General features: G+C 38.4%; 1 protein-coding gene across 1 annotated transcript in view; it reads right to left on the bottom strand.

Moving 5' to 3' along the window:
- The window catches only part of LOC132142006 (protein TANC2-like), a 148,820-nt gene that overhangs the window by 33,899 nt on the left and 89,688 nt on the right, over window positions 1-25,233 (bottom strand). The window contains exons 4-6 of the mRNA XM_059551656.1: window positions 23,027-23,209; window positions 4,461-4,609; window positions 61-250 (exon numbers count right to left, since the gene is read on the bottom strand). Of these exons, the coding sequence (XP_059407639.1) occupies window positions 61-250; window positions 4,461-4,609; window positions 23,027-23,209 (522 nt within the window). The remainder of the gene's footprint in view (window positions 1-60; window positions 251-4,460; window positions 4,610-23,026; window positions 23,210-25,233) is intronic.

Genomic DNA, 25,233 nt, shown 5'->3' with positions numbered 1-25,233 from the left:
TGTACATCAATGATTAGCATTTATTTTGAATACTAAAACAAGCCACAGAATGTCTCTGACCTATAATGCCGCTGTCTCGGCTCTCCAGGGTGGAGGTGGGACTCGTGATGGATCCGTAGGCACAGTCTCTGGTGCCCATATTACCCAGGGCTCCAGTGGGTAACGTGGAGCAGGGGCTGCCAGGAGGGGGCGACGCTGTGCTGCTAGCTAAACTGGAGCATGGGCTGATCCTCTGGGTCATGGAGATGCCCTGAACATCAGAAGAAGGACAATTTCATCTTCAAAATTTCAGAATTAGAGATTCACAGTAACTCCAAAAGTGTTTCCCCTGACTTGCCACAAGAATGACACGCAATGAACGAAAACGACAATTTGTTGCTCGGTTTCTAATTTGTAGCCCTGGCTTTTCCATCCAAAGTGAAATCTCATTGGTTCAAAATCCTACTCCAAGCTGTATTATAAATACGAGGTCAGAACTGAATGACCTCATAGCTATATGTGCCAAGATCAACAAATAAACCATTATTATTATTATTACTATTAATAACAACTTCTATTATTATTATTTTTTCTTTTTTTTTTTACTTGTTTTTTATTTATTCATTATTATATTATTATAATTATTATTATTATTATATGATTTGTGTTATTTATTTTATTATTTGTTATGATTAATTATATGAATTATATATTATAAGGGAATATAATAAAATATAAAATGGCAAATAATAATGATTATGATGATGATGACAATAATAATAATAATAATTATTATATATTATAATAATTTGTTCTTCAAACATAGGTATGAAGTAGTTCCAATTATTATTATTATGTTGAGGAATAATAGACAGAAAAACAATCGTCAAACTCATATGGAAAGGATATTGCATGTTTTTCCAGAAATACAAAGACTAACAGAACAAATGTGTTTAAGTCATTAGTAAAACCACTTTAACTTGTTTTGTTCAATTCAATATGACAATTTACATAAGAATAATCGTACAAACAACTGACATTTACATGCTTCTGTTTAATTAAGGAGGCCTAATGTTCACTCATTGTTACACTGCAGAACTGTAGCATACTGAAGGATTTTTTTTGCTAGATCAGTGCACCACTGCTTGGTTATATATGACGATCCTATTCCAGAAAAGCAGCACCGTTGAATGACTTTCACACACAAAAATGTCCACAGAAGTGGAAATCTGCTGACTGGTATTTAATGATACAGTCCTGTACCATATTTCTGCTGAGGACTGCACACTCATGTGGAATTATCTATTTTTATGGCCTGGCTTAAAACATTTTTCCACAGTGACTCAATATTATGTAATTTAATACAATGTAATTGGCTTTATGGTATATGACTGAGAGAACCTTGAATGTTCAACTCTTAACCAAATGGAAAGAGGAGAGAAATTAGTGTATTATTATGGCATGCTGCGGTCGGCGACAAGACAAGAGCTACAAAAAACCCACCAAGATGGTGGATCATCTTACCCAGTGGGAAGAGAGAGTGAGAAAGACACACTAAGAAACATAAATAGACAAAAAGTATGATAATGAAAGAGTTGCAGCAAAAACACAGTAAAGAGGGAGTATAGAAAAGAGACATGGAAAGAATAGTTGGTTAAACGAGTTCATGTCTGAATCTGGATCTGCGGTGGAGGCCACTTTAATGACTTCATACAGACAGATATGAATTTCATTCAGTCGTTGAGTACATCTTTCCTGAAGTTGTTTTAGATGATACGTTTCTCACAACCAAGAGAGACCAAACTGCAAACCAAGAGGATGTTCTTTCATAAAAACAACAATTTTATGATAATTTGCAGATCACAGCAATGTTCTGGAATTAAAACTAAGGTTTTATCCAGGTTTAACACTAAAAACACTGAAAAGAAAAGAAAAGAAAAAACTGGAGTCAAAACAATTTTTACAATCAGTAACAGTACAAAGAAACAACAGGAAAAACAGTGAAGTAGAAAGACTGAAATAGTAATTTCTTGTCAAACATACACAAATAATCACAAAATATTTCTCTTTTACTGTGAAATTAACCTTGTTTTTCTTTAAATGTGCACTCAGAAATCTTCATTTCTTTGTGTGTAAAACGGTTTTGATGATTTGAGGCTCACTGTAAAACCACCTACATTGGAACACTAAATTACGACCGACTGAAAACCCATGAAAAATATTAATTTCACATTTCTTTTCACTATGAACCAGCAGTGGCCTGAAGTCAGATCTCAGACGCAATAACTTCCCAAATATGTCTAAATAGCTCTACACCTTTTGGTCCAATTGAGGGTTCAGTGTGCGTGGGTGAGACTGGCTCTGAACTGGTGTTTCAGAAATTTTGGCCTTTCGGTGACCACACTTGCTTGGCAGGGTCCAGCCTCTAAAATAACTCCGCTCCGCCCAGCTGTGGACGGCAGGAGCCTTGCCTTGCCATGCGCGATACATGCATGGACTCAACTATGTGTCGGATAAATGAGGTCGAGTTGAACTCAGAACAATTAGGAGGGAATGAAACACTTACCAGTGGAATGTTAGACAGAATCCAACAAGCGCTACATTCAAGAGCTCAAAATGTCATTTTAAAAACCATTGAGGCTGTTTCCATTCTTAATCACAGTTAGGATATGTTAAGAGCTACAGCAAATAATTGTTTTAATTAGGGTTGTCAATTTTGCATGTTAAAGGATTAGTTCTCTTCGCGAATATAAAAATATTCCTGATAATTTACTCACCCCCATGTCATCCAAGATGTTATATTGTCTTTCTTTCTTCAGTCGAAATGAAAGAAAGATCTTTGAGGAAAACAATGGACTTCAATGGGAGCAACGGGCTGAAGGTACAAACTGCAGTTTCAATGCGGCTTCAAAGGGCTCTATACAATCCTAGCCTAAGAATAAGACTCTAATCTTAAAAAAAATTAAAAATTTATTTACTTTTTAACCACAAATGCTCATCTTGCACTAGCGATGCAATGCGCATCGTCATGCATTACGTAATCATGCTGAAAAATCCACACGCGTTTAGTTTTTTGCCTGTACTTTAGTTCAAAAAGGCAGGGTAATCTAATCTAATTTTCTCCTCCGACTTCAAAATCATCCCACATCGTTGTTTTAGCTTTTTTTTGTAAAGGACATTTGACTTTCTTTGCACGTTCATATTGTAAACACTGGGTCAGTACTTCCGCTGACATCACACGTGACCTTTCCATCGTGATTATGTAATGCATTAGGTCGAGCTAGTGCAAGACAGGTATTTGTGGTTAAGAATGATGTAAGTAGGGCTCCACAATTAATTGCATGCCATTTTCACGGGCATCTCATCAGTAAAGTCGATTCTGTGATTAGTAGTAAATCTCCAGCACGTGCTTTCAGATGGAGTGGCATTTACTACACAGAGCTGTAGTTCACTGACAAGATATGCAATACTGTGTTCATAATCACAGGCGATTCATCTGCAATTATTAACTCATAATTGTGTAGCTTGTCAGTGAACTACAGCTCTGTGTAGTAAATGCCACTCCATCTGAAAGCACGTGATGGAGATTTACTACTAATCGCAGAATCGGCTTTACTGACGAGATGCACATGACTATCGCATGTGATTAATCATGCAGTCCTATATGTGCATTTCTATTTTTATTTTTAGAACCAATAATTTTGCTAGATTTTTTTCCTCTGCTGGGATCCTGTAGAACCCTTTGAAGCAGCATTAAAACTGCAGTTTATACCTTCAACCCACTGATCCCCATTGAAGTCCACTATCCTGGAATGTTTTCCTCAAAAACCTTAATTACTTTTCGACTGAAGAAAGAAAGACATGAAAATCTTGGATGGCATGGGAGTGAATAAATTCTCAGGATATTTTTATTGTGGAATTGAACTAATCCTTTAAGTTACCCATTATTTGTATTTTTTTTTACTTGTCTTATTTAATGTATTGACAAATTCAATTAATTAGATTAAATAATCAGTATAATCAAGCAATCAATTCTATTACAAATATAACAACATTTTTAGAGCGCTAGATTACATTTCGTCTGACATCATTAATATAATATTGCTCTACTGTATTTTGAATTGAGCACAAACCCAAAAGCAGATGTTGACTGAAGAATCATGGCTAAGATCAATGTGGACTGTAAATAGACTAGTGGCAGGTGTTTCAGCATCTGCAGTCTGAGACATGCCTAGTTAGACTCGAACTGCGTGGATATACCAGCGCAAACTGCTGCTGCTCATCCAAAACCCAGGAACATCTGTCATGATTTAGAGAGCATGAATATCGGTGTTTCTGAGGCCGGGAGCCGCCCACTGACAAAACCCTGGGCTGTAGAGCAGCACCTCCCACCATCACTAGGTCAAAAACTCACTTTAATTACATTTAAAAGAATAATGAGAGAGACTGGATCGAGTGAGAGCACTGAATGTGTATCAAACCTGAGGGTCATCTTGTTCCTCCATGCTGTACTGTGCTCCACCAGGCCCTTCGTTCACTTTGTCCCCGAGCAGGAACCCCAGTCGCGTCATCAGTGTGTTGGCGGCCTCGTCTACAGACGGAGGAGGACCCAGATCCTGACTTTCTTCCCCTGTGAGAGAATAAAAGAGAACAAGAGAGGTAAAGCCTTTTTATAAAGTATATGTGTATAAAGTATAACCCACCTGATGTTGTGTGCAACAAAGAATTTGCTCCAAACAATGCTGCCGTTGCATAACACACATTTGTAAAACAGCAGGGAAGAGGAATATATATATACACACCAAAATATATATACACTAAATAATATTAATAAAATAATCATCTGCTAGAATTTCCCTATAGTTTGTTAAACCCAGCAGCACTGGTCCCTCAACCAAGGCTGCATTTATTAGATAAAAAGTTACTGTAAATACAGTAATACTGGAAATATTATTACAATTTAAAATAACCATTTCCTATTAGAATACATATTCAATGCAATTTCTTCCTTTGATTGCAAAGCTGCATTTTCAGCATAATTTCTCCAGTTCTCAGTGTCACACGGCCCTTCAGAAATCATTCTCATATGCTGATTTGCTGATAAAGAAACATTTCTGATTATAATCAGTTGAATTCAGAATATTACAAAACATTATGAATGGATTTATACAAGTTTGTTTTACTTAGCTGAAATTAGAATTAGTACAGTAGGTGTAATCACATATTCGCTATTTCCTAAACCATTCACGGACAGTCATTTTGGTAGGATTTTTAAAAACGGTAAAACCAAGCGATTTATATATTACCTTTATTTAACCAGAATAAAACTCATTGAGATTAAAAATCTCTTTTCCAAGAGCGTCCTGGCCAAGACAGGCAGCAGCACAATTAACAAGGTTACAGACATAAAAACATATAACATATAACATCAACATATAACAATTTATACAAGTAATAAATAATAATAAAGATTTTGGCATTCAGAGAAACTGCTTTCTTTGGCTTCTAAGACAACAGAGGGATTTTTATGATCCTTGCGATTCCACATTGACTAATGCATAATGCAATGACTAAGTACAACTTGGCCGTCGGTACCACATCAAGACTTTATGTGGTGCCTTTTTAAATTTCAGCCTCAAGCAGCTCCATTGGAATGAAATTTGGCCATTTCAGCCTTTCAGTTCTGCTCACTGTCAAACAACCCTATCATATTTCCTTAAAAACCAAGTGACACAGCAGATAAGGACATGTAAACCAGCCACATTCGCTGTTGGGAATTAGCAGTGAGACCAGCCCAAGACCTCAAAAGACCTAAACGGTAAAACACTAAAGCACCTCACAATCCCTATCAATAGGATGTCTGCGTGTTTAGCGTTTCACCGAAGCAGCGTCTGAGCCTGTGCATTCATATACACAGTCAAAGGCTGATTGCGAGACTTCAAAAGAAGAGGTGTCCCACAGTGGCTAAATCCACAGTGAAAAGAGCTTTTTCAGGATTAGTTTTTTTATTTCATGCCTTTCACCTTTCACCATCAGAACAGAGCTGAAAAGAACCGAGTGCAAAACAAACTGAGCCTTTCCCAGAAATACGGGGCGAGTTGCTACACCTCTAAGGCACAGACTCATCTTACTGTCAAACCTGTCCTCAGAGACTTGAAATATCTCTCAGATAAACCAAAGCCTCAGGCAGCAGCGGCTCTGCACAGCAGCTACAGTAAGATTGTATAAGTTGCCCTGAAAAGTAACTTTACAAACTGTTAATAAGAAAAAAAGAATAAATTCTTGGTATAACACATATAATGAGTTCTGAACAAGAAGGATCAGTAGATGCTGGAGCTAAATATGTTAATTCAGTCAAAGCATGTCAACGGCTGTCAGTCTCAAACCCTTAAATGAGCTTAAAAGGAGAATTTCTGAGCATCATAGGAGCATATCAATATGCACATTTGGGCATATACAGTGCATGGGCTATTTTACAAATACAAACGGATAATAACATGCTACAGCTATTATGCTAACTAGCTTGGCAGCCATCATCTATGGCTGTGCCTTAACACCTCAAGAGCTGACAAATCATAGTTTTAAACATTTCATTTTAAAGTTTGAATTTAAACAAAACCTGCTAAAATGCTCTTAAAAAAATAAAGGCTCCAAAAGGGTGTTTTTGCAGTGATGCCATAGAAGAAGCATTTTTGGTTCCCCAAAGAAAGTTCCAAGAGTATTGTTAGATACCAATGAGGAAAAAATCATACAGGTTTTGTAAAAGTGAAGCATTCAAAACTTGCCACATTAATAGAGTTTTTTTTGTGTGTGCAAGTTTTGATTCTATGCAGCCACTATTTAAAGCTGTGCAAAGAACAATACTTTTTCCAGACAATATAACCAATACTACAATTTGGTTTGCTGTTTTGAATTTTGTGTCTCTGAATTAACACGTGGGAATTATTTTTGTTGAACACATGCAATGTATTCTCTGGCAATCACTTTTTTTATTATATTATTATTATTATTTTTTTTTGCAGTTGCAACACAAAGATGTTGTCATGGCAACTATGGATTTTCTAAAGATTGTGCTGAAGCATCTGTCTCCTTCATTCATCCTCCAACCAAACAATCTTCCTAAATCTTTTCCTCCATCAGTCTCTGTTTTCGATGTACCTCCGGCAAGATGTATGCCACTTGTGACAGTGTATAATAAAGTACAGAAACCCACTAATGACACCAGCAGGAGCTGAAATAGCACAACGGTGGAAAGATCTGTTCATTACAAGCAGAACGTCTGCAAGGTTTGTTTTTTCTGTGCTCTCTTTTTATTCTTTTTTCCCACAATGTCATCTGTTTCAGAAAAAGCTATGCCTCTTCTCTGGCTCATGGTAAAAAAAGAAGGAAAAAAGAAAAAAAAACTTTTCTGAACTGATGATTCGCAAACATGCCAGCAATGGTGGTTTGAAGGTAAGCCTGAGGATACAAGCAAAAGAAAATATTCAAAAACATCCACATATTTGTGGACCACACGTATCTTAAGGCTCAAACATAAACAATCATACATGCATACTCATGCATGACAATCTCGCAGCTAAAACAGAGCATTAATGCACTTCTATGAGTGATGATGAGCCATCTGATAATCAGACAGGCCACAGGGGTGAGAGAAAAAAAAACGGTAAAAAAAAAAAGGATAAACACAAGGTGATTTATGACCAAAAGTTTTGTTATGACTGAGCTCAGATAGGGATCATCTCCTAGTCTGATAACTGCCTTCCACAACACCACTTCATTCAGAACAGCTAAATAATCACAAAAATGACAAAGATTGTTCATGAATGCTGTTCTGTGACAAAAATACTAATATTGGAAATACTGAAGTAATAATGTAAATATTATAAATATATTATAACTAATAATATTTTAATATTTACCAATTAAATAAATAAATAAATTTAAGGATGGCGTTTATAATAAATATTCATAGATGTGATTAATTTAATTTAATGAATTAATAAGCACATCATGCAATTCAATTGATTACATTATTTAATCAATCAACAGCCCTAGTAAACTATTATATATATATACTGTCCTCAGGGCACTACAGCACAGTGAATAGCATAATGACAAAACCAGTGACGTCACCACAAACCTCAGATGTTTAAGTCGTACGTCTCATCTGTAATGCCCCCATGGGAGCTGGATAAAGTTCCACTCTTTAACTCCGCAACATAGCAACAACTTCAGCTCCGCTTCCTGTTTCGGACCCCACTGGGGGAGGACGGTCCCATGGGAAAACATGATTTTTGTGCTTTCACGAGAGTAAAAATATCAGCACTGCAGGGGTTTAAAGCTTGTCATTCGTCATGCCGCTGCCTCTTGTAAACCTACAGCGCTGCATCAGTTATAGGAATGAAAATGCTGATTGGTCCAGTGTCAAAGGTTTGACATACAGTTCTTGCTATGCACTGCTGGGCTTTCAAAATCAGAGGAGAAATCACTGCCGTATAAAAGGCAAGTAATGGCACACAGTCTTTAACAAAACCACACATGCAAAAAGCTGCTAGCATAGCAGAGAATGTAACACTCAGGAAATACGGGGGAAAAAAATAGAATCGTTGATAATAGCAGGGTTGCAGTTAGCAAGGCAGGGTGCATTTAATCTAATAATTCAAATTTCATTCCATTGCCTCTGACACAGGGTTTCCTACACTTGGGGCAGCTAACAGTTGGCCTACTGTGATAGTACTGCAGCTCTTTTATAGTTATTTTTCTGTTTATTTACTTAATTAAAATATGGTGCATACCCAGGCAAAAGGTGCTGCTGTGATGCTAGGGTGTTATAAAGAGCTAAGCTATTCTAAGTATTTGTGAGGATGTTTCTATAGATAGATCCTGTACAACAACAGATAGAACAACAGACAGATAGAATGAAAGACAGACAGAACGACAGCAAGAATGATAGAATGTTAGAATGATAGAATGTTGAAATGTTAAAACAATAGATAGAATGATAGAACGACAGACAGACAGACAGACAGACACAGACAGAGACAGAGCGATAGACAGATAGATAGACAGAGAGACAGACACAGACAGACAGACAGACAGACAGACAGACACAGACAGAGCGATAGACAGATAGATAGACAGAGAGACAGACACAGACAGACAGACTGACAGACACAGACAGAGACAGAGCGATAGACAGATAGATAGACAGAGAGACAGACACAGACAGACAGACAGACAGACACAGACAGAGCGATAGACAGATAGATAGACAGAGAGACAGACACAGACAGACAGACAGACAGACACAGACAGAGCGATAGACAGATAGATAGACAGATAGATAGACAGACAGACAGACAGACAGACAGACAGACAGACAGACAGACAGACAGACAGACAGACAGACAGACAGACAGACAGACAGACAGACAGACAGACAGACAGATAGATAGATAGATAGATAGATAGATAGATAGATAGATAGATAGATAGATAGATAGATAGATAGAAAGAGGAGACACCAAGCACAATTGGATGGGCTGAATTACATCTGCCTGCAAGCAATGCCACTCAAAAAAAAAAAAATATGTCCGAAAATAACATCCCAAAGCTGGTTTGAGTTAACCAAGCCAAGCTCCGAGGCTCACAGTGAGGAGAAGCCGGCTGCACGATGACAGGGTGGCTGTCTGAACTGGGCGGCACAACTAACAAGCCAAGCACCAAGCTGCGGACCGGCTGTGCTGGCAGTTTAGAAATAGAAGGCACGCGGGGAAAAAAAAAAGAACAACAAAGGGCCTTGCAAACAAATTCTTGGATAAAAAAATAGGCCAGAGAAAAAGCTGGTCTGTCATTGTGAGACATTTTAAGCATGAAAATGCAGTGTCAAATGAGTGGAAACACTTGATTCTGCTTTCCAGAACTGAATTGGCTGGTTGAGACGGCTAAGCCACATTGGTCTACAGAGCACCTTGTACTACCATTTACCCTTTACCTTCCTAGTCATAAGCCACATTTGATGCTAACAATAAACATTTTAATCATAAACAGTTTTAGTGCAGGTTGAAGCATGAACACTGTCCTAAAAACCACACAACTGAAAAATTCTAAAATGTAACCATGACCTTGTTCAAATAGGCTGCAAAACTTCACTCTCTTTGCCTATAAGACTCAAACCATATTTGTTTTTCCTATTTCTGAACATGAGAAAGTTTCTCATGTTCAGAAATAGGAAAGATTTTCAGAAGACTAATTAAAATAAAAAATGTTTGAAATTTAAATTAAAATAATTTTCTAATGAAATATATCAGTTTGAACAATCCAACATAATTAATTTCTTGTAATATGCTGTCATTAAATGTACCCGCAGTGACAACAGCAATAAACATTATGCACTGAAAAAAATGACTTCTTAATTAGAGTTTTAGTCTTTTGACTTGTTTTCCATAAAAAAAAAAATCTAACAGTCTTTAAAGCAAGATCAATTTACTTGAGCAACAGGATAAGATATTAAGACTTGTTTTTAGACAATTAATTTTTTAACAAGGTTATTTTTACTTGGTTTTAACTTAATTAGATGAAAAATTTCTTCTATAAAACACAAAAGGCACTTTGAGAAATGTCAGTGGTTTTTTTTCTTCTTCTTCTTCTTCAATGGTAACCAAAACAGTTCAGCTACCAACATTCTTCAAAAAGTTTTTTTTCTGTTTCTGCTTAAAAATGACAAGTGTGAATGATGACCTTTAAAACAAATCCAAAGTGATTTGCACTGCATTCAGATTGGATTTAGGTGAACTGACATTTTATCAGTTCTCCCATTCCTTGTCATTGCTAGCACTATGCTCTAGTGTTTGCGCTACAGAAAATGGAAGACAAACATAAAAGGAAAACCGAATATGATGAGAATTGATGATAAAGCGTCCACCCTTTCCCCTTTCCTAATACACTTAAATTGTTAACTATCCTCACTTAAAACCATGTATAACCAACATGGAAGTGCTGGCAAAAGCACTGAATTCTGGACTGAAAAAAGGCTAAAGTTTGCCCTGCAGTATGAACAAAACCCATGGGACCACAACAAGGTAAGCGGTACTGATGATGACTGCCATCTGAAGGCCACAGTGGCATCCATCAATCATCACTCTCACTTCCTTTTCACCAGCTAACACCATTCACACCTGGTCATGCATACATCTCATCTACTCCAGATCTCCTCTAATCGAGACAGATTACACCCCAGGCGGGTCTTCAGTCCATCTCCATCATTCTAATTGACACCCGGCCCACACGGGAGCATCACGTTCCCATGCATCAAAGGTAAAGAGTCGACATGTGCGTTATTGCCAGACAGAGTAAAAAGCATTTGACATTCCAGTCGTCCTCCTGAAACGCCAGAATCATCTTTCTTTCAAGACAACCCTATCTCCATCTCCACCTCACCTTTCTCTTCTTTGCTGTCCCCCTCCTCCTCCTCCTCTTCTTCTTCTTCTTCATCAACATCTTGTTCTTCTTCCTCGTTCTCATCCTCACCTTCCTCGTCATCCTCAACTTCTCCCACCCAAACCTCCTCTCCATACACCTCTCTCTGTCCATCTCTTCCATCTCCAACGACACCCTGTGCACCTCTGGGACTGGTGCAGCATCCTGACTGCAGCAGGGACTGATCAGACAGGCTCAGACTGGACGTACAGGCCCGAGACGTACAGCAGAAGTGAGACATCCATTGCCTGAAAAGCGAAGAGGTCCTACTCGGTCTTTTCGACCCTAGGCCGGCTCGTCCAGTGCGGTCGTACGGACGCGATCGCTTCCTCCTTTGCCACGTGCATCTGGCCCTAGTCCCGGCACACGCCTTCCTGACCGTCGAGGCGAAATCCATAATCCAAACCAGTGGTTTTTCTTGCTTACAGCTGGGGTCCCACTCCACAGGAGAACGGTGAGATGGGAGAGTCTAATCTGTTCGATTTAAGGGCCCTTGCAGTCGCAAGGACTCGGCGGAAAATGAGCACCCTGCTTCTTTTCTCCTTCAGAACAGTGTGTGGCTGTAAGTGAATGGGGAGGAGAGGACTTTGACGGCGGTTTGGTTGCTCTGCTGAGCTTCAGAGAAACCGCTGGCTCGAGCTTTAACAGCAACCATGAGGAGTCTGAAGAGTCGGAGTCCAAACACCACAAAAGGAGGGAGGGAGGGAGCGAGAGCAGCTAGAAACCACTAAACCCATCGTTCTGTGTTCCCGGCTCAGTGCAGTTAAAAATGTTGGAAGGGCATATGTCGCAAGCACACATGCAAGGCCTACACAAGCAGAGAATGAAAAAACATTAAAGGAGAGTTTAGGAAAGGGTTAGGCTTACTGGTCCAGAGCATATCCAGGTCAAGAATCCCGGCCAAGCCAGAAGTGAATTTGAGGAAAGCCAGCTTCTGGTTTCCAAAAGAAAAGGTCCCCCTTTTCCACTAGAGTGCATGCACAGACTGTAACGTCATTGACATCTTCGGTACCCAAGATAAGAGAGAGTCAGGATGACCCCAAACAAACAGAGAAGAGAACAAAAGTGACAGGCAGGAGCGAAGCAGAAAAACAGATGTTAGTGCTTAACGAAGTGTGCAAGGCTGGGGGTCAGGTTACGCTGTTGTTGGTCACAGGCACAGAACTGTTTAAACCAAAGGGGCCGGGGTTGTGCCTCTCTGACCCTTACGGCACCGAGAGATGATGTGCCGTAAGCATATTCTATTGGGTGTGAGGGTGTTTGGTCCAAGCAGGTCACGTTTCACCGTAACCCCAAAACGCTCACTTTTATGGCCTCCACTCAAATCAGATATTCCATCCCTGACCACAACTGGCTCTAAAACAGGATTTTATTTATTATTTCAGTCCCACTTTATATTAGGCGGCCTTAACTACTATACGTACTTACATCAAAAATAAGTACAGTGCACTTATTGTGTTCGTATTGTGATTTAATTACATGTAGATTTTTTATATAAGAACAATATAAAAACATGTACACAATAAATGCTTTGTATTAATTGATTAATGTGTGCAAGTACATTATAGTTAAGGAGAGAGAGACAACAATCGATATAAACCCCTACACTCATAAACATTTGACATTTCTTCAAGACATTTCTCACTTTTCTTTTCTGTATGCCATACATGTTTTTATTTTTCAAAACATTGCTGATAAGTGAATACAAAGCTTTTATCATACTGCTAACAATTGTGTAAAAAAGGAAAGGGGGTCTGGGTCAGTCAGTCTATTGAGAAAGACCAACTTTACATTCAGGGAATGTTGTTTATTGTTAGAAAATGTACAGCTGCCACGCAGATGCAACACAAAATACAACATCAAATCAATGCAGTGGGTTTTAAATGTAAATGTGTTGATGTGGTTAAAATGAGGTTTCATACTCCACCACGTCTCATAGCTTTGATTTAAAATCGCTTCAAAGAACTGCAAACACATTAAGGAAAAAAATGAGACATGACAAATGTAAAGACAAATGACAAATGCTACTGCTCTTTTATTCTGAGAATGAGCCTATTAAAGAAGCTTACAGAGTACGGACTCCATAACCTACATGACACAACTACAACACTTCCTACTGACTTCCTGTGACAGAAACCCTGAGAGAACACTGAAACGGCGACATGCGGATTCTGGCATCTTCTGTGAAACTATCTTGCCAAATTAAGTGTGAGTCTGGACAGTGGGGAACAATTAAATGTAAATAACCCAAGAATCAACAGCTGAAAACAAGAGAAGAGTCAACCCTACTTCCACTGGAGGGGAGAAATCCTTATTTAAGCATACAAAATTAATTTTTAAAACATTTTTTTTTTCATTTCTGGATTCTTGGTTTTAGAGTGCATTGTTACAGTACATACTTGTCTAACATGTTATGCAATCATTTATGTGGTTATCCACAGCACAACACCTGTTGATAGAGTTTGTTGGCCATCATTGACTCTTCATGTTGTTCCAAACCTGTATAACTTTCTTTAATCTGTGGAACACAATGGGGACCATCAACTGTTCAATTACAAGCATTTTTCAAAATATCTTCTTTTTTTATGTTCAACATATGAAAGAAACTGGAACAACATGAGAAGAGTAAATGACGACATTTTTTGGGTGAACTATCCCTTTAAAACATATTTTTTTTATTTTTCACAGAAGAAAGAATGGTTTTAAATGACAGGACAGTCAGTAAATGACTGCAAACGTTTTTTTTTGTTGTTGTTGGTAGAACTATTTCTCTACATTTTAAATAACCTCAAATATTCCTTTAAAAATGTGAAAAATCTAACTTCTGGGCCTGCCACACTTATTACACAATCATAATTATTACATAATCATCAAATAATCAAAAATGATTTGCCATATCTACATAATTGCACACTTAACACTTCCAGATGGATTTTAAGTCCAAGAATTTTTAAACAAAAGAGAAAAGCATTCTGAGAGTCCCTCATTCCAGTGCAAATATTCCTTTGGGCATTTCTTTTTTTTTAAGAAAGAAGAAAAGTACTAGTCAGAATGCTTCAGACAAAAACAGGAGAAGATATATTTAGACTTGAGTGAAAAATACATTTGGAAGGAAGTAAAACAGCGTTTCCTCGTGTAATTTCAATGGTCCTGGGACATCTGTTGGATTTGTATAAAATAATAACAAGAGCACATACGACAATTGTTTAAATTAAGATGCAGCCAAATGTTCTAGTATTAACCCTCATATAAGAAACCGTTTTCGGTCTATTCCAGACTGAGTAGGTAGAGGAAGTCTTGGCAAATAAAAAGCGATAACACGTCACAGAAGGTGTGAAAGATTTTGTGGCAGCTCTGGAAAGTGACAAGCGTTGTATTTTAAAGGTATCCCTACGATTACCAGACAGCCTCCCACATGGACAGCTGAAAAGATGACAGATCTTCAGCGATCTGTCACTTAATATAATGACAGTGCTTCTCCAATCCTACTCGTGCTGTTGAACTGCCAGGACACCTGCTAAAACAGGAAACCCAATACTCATTTACAGGAAGACACCTTTAGATGATCCCAGTGTAGACAGAAGATTCTATGCTGAGATTTTTTATAAAACAGTTTTTGCAGAGAGAATTTAGACTCCTCTGGCAAAAAACATATCGAATTCATGTTAAAAAGTGCAATTGCACAACTTTGTTCACATTTAGATGTCCAGGTTGACACGAACTTAGGTATTAATTAAAGGTATTAATTCATCAGAGGTATCGACCTCATATGATGCTAACCCTGAAACAACAAACAGAACTACCAAATATTGATACAAGTGTGATTGCATCATATAATAATTGCTGTTAATAGTGTTTATCATCTGGCTGACTACGTTTTGTATTAAGTTTTCAGAAAATTTCTGTCATATGCACATAAACTGACAGTCACCATTGATAAGCTACTACTAAATTTTGTAGAAACTTAATTTTCTGTAAGGTTGCTTTGCAATGAGTTGTATTGTAAAAAGCACTATACAAATAAACTTGAATTGAATTTAGATTTAAAATAAATTCTCACAAAATGTGTTTTCCTTGCTAACGTATATATCACTTTGTCATATACAAAATAAATGTGTACTGTCAAGTTAGAATTAGCATTTATTTCAATTAATGAAGGAATTAATAATCCACTGATAAATGCAAAAACTGAATGTTATGTATACTGTATGTATGTACAGTACAGACCAAAAGTTTGGACACACCTCATTCAAAGAGTTTTCATTATTTTCATGACTATGAAAATTGTAGATTCACACTGAAGGCATCAAAACTATGAATTAACACATGTGGAATTATATACATAACAAAAAAGTGTGAAACAACTGAAAATATGTCATATTGTAGGTTCTTCAAAGTAGCCACCTTTTGCTTTGATGACTGCTTTGCACACTCTTGGCATTCTCTTGATGAGCTTCAAGAGGTAGTCACCTGAAATGGTCTTCCAACAGTCTTGAAGGAGTTCCCCAAGAGATGCTTAGCACTTGTTGGCCCTTTTGCCTTCTGTCTGCGGTCCAGCTCACCCCTAAACCATCTCGATTGGGTTCAGGTCCGGTGACTGTGGAGGCCAGGTCATCTGGCGCAGCACCCCATCACTCTCCTTCTTGGTCAAACAGCCCTTGATGCCTTCAGTGTGACTCTACAATTTTCATAGTCATGAAAATAAAGAAAACTCTTTGAATGAGAAGGTGTGTCCAAACTTTTGGTCTGTACTGTATATATATACCATATTTTTCGGAATATAAGTCACACCTAAGTATAAGTCTCATCAGTACAAAAATACGTGATGACGAGGAAAAAAACATATAAGTCGCACTGGACTATAAGTCGCATTTATTTAGAACCAAGAACAAAGAGAAAACATTACCGTCTCCAGCCGCGAGAGGGCGCTCTATGCTGCTCAGTGTAGACTACAGGAGCAGTGAGCAGTAGTGATGCGAGTATAATGAGAGTATACAGGGTCAGTCGGTCAAGGATGTAAATCTCGATCAGCAATCAGCAGATACAAAGCGCAGTTATTGGTGCACATACACTTGTTTTCATATTTGGAATACAGAACATAACTCCACGTTTAATCCCCGATAAAACCTCGTGCTTTGTTAATTTGAACAATTTATTTAGACTATTTATTTAATGCGATCATGCACACACTTTAATAAAGCCAAATCAGTTTTTGTCACAAGTAAATACGCTCTTATCGGGCGATAAAAAAAATATCGCCGTTAATCTATTCTCAAAGTTGGGTTGGGAGCTGGGTCTATACTAAGCAAGCTATGATGACTTTCACCTTGATATTTTATGTAACCGACTGACTGAGACCAGCCTAAAAAGATGCTCAGGACAGTTGACGGGCCACTGCTGTGCATCGTCACGAAAGCTTATCTTTTTCACGTGTTTTTAAGCCTTACCGCTTGTCGATTTAAACATTAAAGCTTCCAAACACAAGACGCGGAAAAGCTGAACAGAGTAGCTGGTTACTCGCGCGTTTGTCTTTGGTGCGCACGAGAGAGAGAGCCGAATTGAAAACATATTTTATTATATAACTTGTGAAATTATATTCTTAGTATGATTTTATATTTAAGTTCATATTGATTATTATATATTGATTATTTTATTTAGGATCTAAGAACAGGTGAGCATTTTTGCCAAGAAGGCAAATTCAATTATTAAATTTCAAAATGAAGTTGCTATTATTTAATCCCAAAAGGAGGTAAAAACATGTTTTATCCCAGGTCTCAAAAACACAGAAGCATGATTTGCAGGACAGTGGGTTCAGATCCAGATTGTTATTTTAGAGCTGTGAGAAGTAAATTCTGAATGACAGTTTCTCTTGGGCTGCATTTTGAGGCAGTCTACACCCTTCTTCTGCAGAAAACCTGCACATTCACAAATCTTTCTTGTGATATTAATGCATTAGGAATATCCAGTTAGCTATATTAGGCATATCCTGAAAAAACAACACCTGAGGAAGTCAGCACAAGCTAAAACAATCACCACAAATAATCAGCATAAACACCGGACACACAATTATTTTTTTTCTTAACTCATAATTATTAGCCGTGATAATTACATAAGAAGTTATTTTCTCAGAATGCTATTAAATAGCAAGAGCTTTGATGCCCTCCTGAATGTCATGCATTTTAACAGCACATTCAAACCTCTCTCTCACACTTGCTTGTGTGGATGCTTTTTGTTTTGGTTCTGTCACAATACACAACAGCTGGTCGGTCCACGCACCCAACACCCATCAGAACTCATCCGTCATGATTTGTACACTGTGATTCTATTTTAACAAAGAGTGACGGCTCATTCATGTCCCTGGTGCCACCAGGGAGCAAATAAAACTCGACAACAACAGGCATCCTCAAATGATGCGGTTAAGATATGTAAAGCTTTATGTTAAGATATGCAAAGCATCTTAGACCGTGTCAGCGGTTGCCATGATTAGTTCCATATTCTATTTGATCTATGTCCATTCTATATATATCATCTGTATGCAAATTCTAGTTACTTAGCAAAAGATTGGTAAAGAAAACTATAATTGTGACCTGTGTTGGCAAAATGAGTCATAATGAGCAAATTTTCAAAAACGAGTTATTTTTATCTTTTCTTTTATTGTTTGATTAACATGATTGAGACAGACAGCCTATATAGTAAGTCCTACTGCACGGATCTGATATAATGTTACACAGCTGATGTTTTAACCCAACAGTACCACAAATGTATACATATGAAATAACTAGTCTACATAAATACTGTAATTCTGTGTATACCGTATGTGTATGTATCAGGATCGCATCTTTATGTGTGCGATTCAGTCAGCGGCAGTGCGAGAAACAAGCAGGTATTCCTCTCAAAAAAACGTACAAATAAAGATCATTTTAGATGTTTAATTACTACTAGGAGCATTGGGATCGCTAGACGAGGGCTAATTTGTGTGAAACCCTGAAATTCGATTGCTTTTTTTTTGTCTGTAGCTCCAAAATAGCCAGCATGGATCACAATTTAACTTTTTCGAAAAAATTGTGAGTGGTGTCCAAGTTACTATGACAGGGTTTTGAACTGGGGTTTGCAAACCCCTAGAGTTTCATGGATGAACTGCAAGGAGTATGTGAGCTGATGAAACTTAAAAAATATAATAATAATAATTAAAAAGCACAATAAATACATTTTAGTCGAAAATATAATAATAAAACACTTATTTAAAAAATAAAATTGTTTACCTGCATGTAATATGACTATTGACTCACATCAGAGAACTGTGAACATAAATGTGTAGATAACTGAAATATTCATTTAAAATCTCACTTGTGCTTCAAGCAAATATATTAGGTCAATCCATAGAATATCACTGGAATATTTTAGCCCATTTCAACATCTTCCAGGTGAAAACTACATGTAACAAAGAAAAATATTAGCACACAACCAGCCACACAAGTTGAGGAATCATCAACAAACAACACGGGATGAGTTACGCACCAAAGTTGAAAACTTTTGGAGTCGTTCAAACCACCAACCCTAAGAATGAGCAATAGAAACAGTGATGCTTGACAAAAAAAGTGCAGCCGAACCAACGAGAACAAGTGTAAGTGACAATCAGAGACAAGAAGATTGGCAAAGTCCTCACCGCTTTCATCCAAAAACAGATCTCGCCTTGTCCCTCCTCACAAACAGATCAAATCCAACTCCACATGTTCTCTGGGTTTCAAGCAAACTGCTGCTGATCTGAAGCATCTACTCCAGTGATCTTGAGAAACTGATACTCAAGATGAGAGAAGAGGTGAAAGGAGAGATTTTGGAGGAGGCGGGGGGGGGGGGGGGGGGGGGGTGAAGGAGCAGCAAAAGAGAAGGTTGGAACAGGGATGGAGAGACAAACAAACAAAACAAAAAAACGTAGATCATGGCGCATGTGGAAGTCACAGTGCCACCTGAGACAGGAAACGAGAAGGTTTCACGCTTCCAATGATATCCCACGTCTCTGGCCCCGCCAGGCTGCTTACACACTATTTCCAGCCTGCAGAGGAGAGGTGCCACAAGAAGAGGGAGAGAGTGAGAAGAATGAGAGAGTGACGAGGACAACAGTGAGCCCAGGGAGACACGTCACTCATTCAGAGATGGTGTCGTCATGACAAGGTGTCACTTAAAGCATTGGAGGTGGAGTCACACTATATGAGATACTAACACACATATGAATGAATGCTCCCTTCTCCATCTGTTATAGGAATTATTTGGGAACTCCTCGTGATATCCATTTGTGGACAGATACAGTGCTCATTTTAAATTACTGAACTGAGAGGCTCAGGACCCAAACGACAGCCAATCAGAACAGCCCAAAAGATGTAAGGACTCATTTGAATATGAGAGTGTCAGATGCACACACACAAACACACTTAGTCAGACCAGCTTATTAACACACGGAGTGTAAAAACCAGTGCATATTCTAGCTTTCACACTCCATCCACTCTTTACTGTCACATGTCCCAGTCACAGTTATAATTTAGCAATATTATAAATGTCATACATTTGCTGTCACTTTTGACAATTTCAATGCATTCTGGCAAAAACAAAACAAAAAAAAGATAAGAAAATAAATGAAAAAAAATTTTTAAAATAAAAAAACAAACTTACTGACCCCAACTTTTTTAACAGCAGTGTATTCACTCACTCACTCACTCACTCATCCTTCAGTGCATCTGCTCACTCTTTTATTCAACAATCTATCCACTCAATCATCCATTCATCCCATCAGTACACCAATACACTCACTTACACATCTGATCTATTATCCATTAATTCTAGAATTTATCCATTCAATGCACTATTTATTTTATCCATTCTCTCCTCCATCCACTGACTAAGAAAACATTTAATGCAAATAATCTGAAACAGGAAGCCTAGAATTCACATATAATACAAGCTACAGTTATGCTATAACTAGAAAAAATGCATTAACAGATTGTACCAAAGGTCGCAAAAGGTCACGTCCCTTATTTATTAGGAGAGGCTAATAAGCAGTAAGAGTATGTGTGTGTGCATGTTTACCTGTATGCAATTTAAACCTCTCAGAATGCTGGTGATTAATGTAATTGCACTGGTTACGATGGCTGGTGAGGTCAAAGGTCATTGTTCAGTCAGTGGGATGGAAGCAGTTGCTTGGCAGTGATTGCCATCATTAGGGTGGAAATGTAGATTCCAGTTCCAGGAACTCATTCTGACCAAAAAAAAAAAAAAGAAAAAAAAATGGGGGCAGGAAAAATCCCTGAAATGTTTCAACTGGAGAATAACTCCAATGCGGGTTACCAAGACTATCCATCTGGACTGCCATGAGATCATGAGACCAGCTCAAGTCTCCCTCCAGCTCCATCAGTAATTGCAGCTTAAGTCATTCAAGACAAAGACACTAGATTTTATCTTAAGCCCATTAAACTGTACAGCACAAGCGTGGGGTTCTTTTTAGGGGGGAAAAAACAAGTGTGAATAATGAAAGCATATGTAAGATCAGGACGGCTGTGCAAACACACACACACACATCAGTATGAAATAAGAGCAAACCTCTAATAGCCAGTACAAATCTAATGGACAAGAATCCAGTTTTACCCCGCTGCCTTAAAGGAGTAGTTCACCCCATCATTTAATCACCCTTATCTCATTTCAAGCCTGCAGGACCTTCTTTAGTGGAACACAAAGAATGAATCTTTAAAGTATATCCTAGCCATCTTTTTGATTTAATAAACACGAACTAAGACTACGCTTCGGTACAATATACTTTATTGTCTCCTTATAGAAGTTTTTATGTCCATACAGTGGAAGTCAATGGCCACCAGTGTTCTTCAAAATATCATCTTGTGTGCTCCATCGAAGTAAGTCAAATATGACTGCAATGAAATGAGTAAATGTTGAAAGAATATACATTTTGGAGAGAACCATCCTTTTAATGATTAATCCAAGAATTTAACTGACCAGGTTCACAATGATACACAGTGGTTAATAGTCTTATTTTGCTGAATAACAAATTCATTTCACACAAAGCACTATAGTATAAGAGCAGAAGAGTAATATAATATAGCAATATAGCATACAAATCATATGAGCAATGCTTAAGATGCATGTGCACCACCTGAAGCTTGAAAGCTCTGGTTATCTCTTACTGTAATTGCAAGGAAAAGAATGATTAGTGAATTATATAAAATTTGAAACAACGTTAGGGCGAGTGTATGATGACTATGCAAATGATGATCTCTATAAAGCTTGATATAGTTGGTGGATTAACACAAACTATCTGTAAGTACAGTAGATATTGTATATCAAGCAGTCAGGAGAATTAAATGAAATATTAAATTAAGATTATCGTGGAAGGAAAACGGTCAGTGAGCCAATGTTCGGTGTAGCACTTTGCTGGATGAACAATACAGGACACGGCAAGAAAAGGAAATCACACTCTCTGTGCTGTCCTGCTTCCAGGAGAGTGTGGCTGAAAACAAGTGTTGGGAAGGAGCTTCCGCGGACAGGACTGGACGGGACGCGCTCACTGGAACAACTCGGAAATGATAAAAGCAGGAAAAACAATGTGTGGATGCAAAAGCTACTGGCGGTGATCCAGGCTCACGGGGGGAGATGGAGCAGCCGGGGAAGTTAAAGAGAGGATATACAAACAAAAACATGAACTCAGTTCACTAAGTAAATCCTATTTCTAATCTTTCACCACTTTACTTTAGAGCAGGAAAGTACAGAAAGGCAGGAACAAGGGGCAAACAGTTCAGGTCAGTGGCCAAAAATAGGCATGCTTGCTAACCACTATACTAGGCTGCAAGGGGAAGCAAGAGGGCACACTGAAAACTCAACGGGACAATTTCATATATTTTATAGAGATTTCTCCCAGCCTTTATTCGCTGTAATAATAGACAAGAAACAACTGAAATGTTTTCAGCTTACTGTCTGACTGAATACAGTGTTGCTGAACTGCCACTGACAGCATTTGCTGAAAACAACATGACACTCTCTGAGGAGGCGATTAGCATTTCTGAAACATTAACGGCGTACTAACAGTCCTTCAGCTGAACTACTTCTCCACAGAGACAAAAAAGCAAGAGGGAAAACTGAAGGATGAAAAGAATATAATTAGTGCACCCTTGTGGCTGCTAACAGAAGTGCAGTGTCAAAGAAAACGAAAGCATCACAAAGTACGGTCCTTATACAGACAGACAGACAGACAGACAGATAGACAGATAGATAGATAGATAGATAGATAGATAGATACTTTCAATGTAAATTAACATTTTTAACACTAATTAACATGTAAATTGACATTTCTAAAAATAACACACTGATACTTGTTTACCTCAAACACACAAACACAAACTCGTTCACACTCTCCCTGTGTGTAAGGTGGAGGCATTTGTGCTCTCAGTAGGAGTTCTGGCATTCAGCTGGAGTGTTTGGGATGGGAAACAGGAGGTGGTTCTCGCTGACACACACACACAACTGCAGCACATATAGCACTGAACACACCTACAAACACAGGCAGTGTTACCTGGCAGTCTCTTGAGCGGCTGGAGACGCATGTTGAGGGCCTGGTGGGACAGCAGAGGAGACGAGGGGAGAGAGCGCGACACACCCTCCATGATCCGAATGTGCTGCATGCCCTCGGTCACCGGGAGAGGAGGGACGGCGTAATCCCCCTCGAACACACACTCGCCCTCCACAGAGTCACTGCCTGCAGAGACACAGAAAGAGATGGAGTCCAGAATGAAGCCAACATTCTAATTCTTTATGTTAGCAAGATATGTTTAACAGACCAATCATACGAGCACAAGGAAGGCGCATTTGCATATTGGAGTCACAAACGCACACGGTTAGTCAGTTCAGCTTATTAACACTCCGCTATCAGTGTTCCTGAAAAGACGACACCTCCGGATTTTGAAACAGAGCAAAGAAGGACAGCAAGAAAGAAAGACTGAACATGTTCAGAAACTCTTTTTGATGCAGACCGATATGTTTAGTGCACCGTATTGTTTAATTCAGGGCTGAAATGAAATAAAAAAAGAAATAAAATAAAGTGAAAAAAAATAAGAAACACAATAAAATAAAATAAAATAAAGAAATAAAATAAAACAATTAAAGTTTACAATGACTATTTTCTATTTTGACATATGTTAAAATGGATTTTATTCCTGTGAATCTGTTAGCAGCCATTACTTCAGTTTTCGGTGTCACATGATCCTTTAGAAATCATTTTATTATGATGATTGGTGATCAAGAAACACTCATTACTATGATCAATGCTGAAAACAGTCATGCTGCTATTTATGCGAACTGTGGTGCACTTTTTTTTTTTTTTGATGATTCATTCTTTGATGAATAGAAAGTTCAAAAGAAGAACATTTATTTGAAACAGAAATCTTTTGTAACCTAAATCTTTACTGTCCTTTTTGATCAATTTAATGTGTCCTTCCTAAAAAAAAAAAAGTAATAAATATTAATGAAAGTATTAATTTTGTTCTAGAAATCTCATTGAAAAATGTAACTGAATAAATCAAAATGAATAAATGCCAACTTCTGTATGTCAGATGACCGTGAAGAAGCCCATTACAATGCAGTGTGTCTTATTTGTGCCTGCATTAAAAACTCCACCATGGGTCTTTCATTAACTACCAATTCAACTCCAAATTTGATTTGACACAGCAGGAGGAGGCTGGAGTGCATTTAATCACTCACATGTGACTCTCATCAGACCTGTGAGATCAGAGCGTTGTGAAAAACACTGCAAGTCTCACTCTAGTATGCTTCCAGTATTTACTATTCACAGAGCCCAGTAAACTTACGTGTGTGTGTGTGTGTGTGTGTGTGTTTGCACTGCTGGGGTTGGGTGGGGTCTGGACTCTGCTGATGTCAAGCAATCTCTGTTCTCTCTCTCTCTCTCTCTCTCTCTCACTACAGATTCTTCAACCCATATTCTCCTCCATCCTTCAGCCCCACCCAACATCCTCATCATACACTCTCATGCATTTCACATCGGATCATTTCTCTCATTTCCTCTCTCACAGCACTTCAGCATCTTTGGCATAGCATTTGATCAAATAAAACACAAGTGTGCAGATTTCCAGCTCTCAAGACATCACACTCAAACGAAAACGTCCAAATGTCGAAAAAAATGCTGTGTAGGCCAGACTTGAATCTAAAGCATCAGAACCACACCCAAAAAATGTAATCTCATCATTCTCCATCCTAAAATGAGGCAGTTTCATGATGCAAGACTCCTCCGGGACTCTCTAAACACTCTCACATTCGCTCTGTCCTCAGCAGAAGAGGAATAAATCTCCTTCAGAGACTCGACGAGCTGTCAGATGCGCAATCGCAATTGTGTCTTCCTGAATTCGGAGCTACTGCAGTGCAGGACGTGGACTGAAGCGAAATGCTTTTACACAAGCAGACGGCAAGAGAGCCGAGGCAGAGTGAGCAGATCGAACCCTCGGGTGTTAATCATCACACACTCTCCGCTTCAGTGCGGCAGAATGAACGAAAGCCAGGGACTACAATGAACAATCAGACTCCCAATCAACAGAAATGCAGTGTGTCTTGTTTCTGCATGAGATTCTTTGAGGAGTTTTATGTTCTGTCTGAATTGGCAGTGTGTGTCCACTGCAGCTAGGCTGCGTCAGACAGGAAGAGGCCATGTTGTGCCCAGTCTGGCCACAGTGACAGATGGCACAGACAGGAAAAGAGGATAAGAGAGGAAAG

Source organism: Carassius carassius, chromosome 1 (genome assembly GCF_963082965.1).
Source record: "Carassius carassius chromosome 1, fCarCar2.1, whole genome shotgun sequence".
Classification (NCBI taxonomy): Eukaryota; Metazoa; Chordata; class Actinopteri; order Cypriniformes; family Cyprinidae; genus Carassius; species Carassius carassius.
The sequence above is the reverse complement of the archived record's forward strand: the minus strand, read 5'-3'. Positions and strand labels throughout refer to the sequence as shown.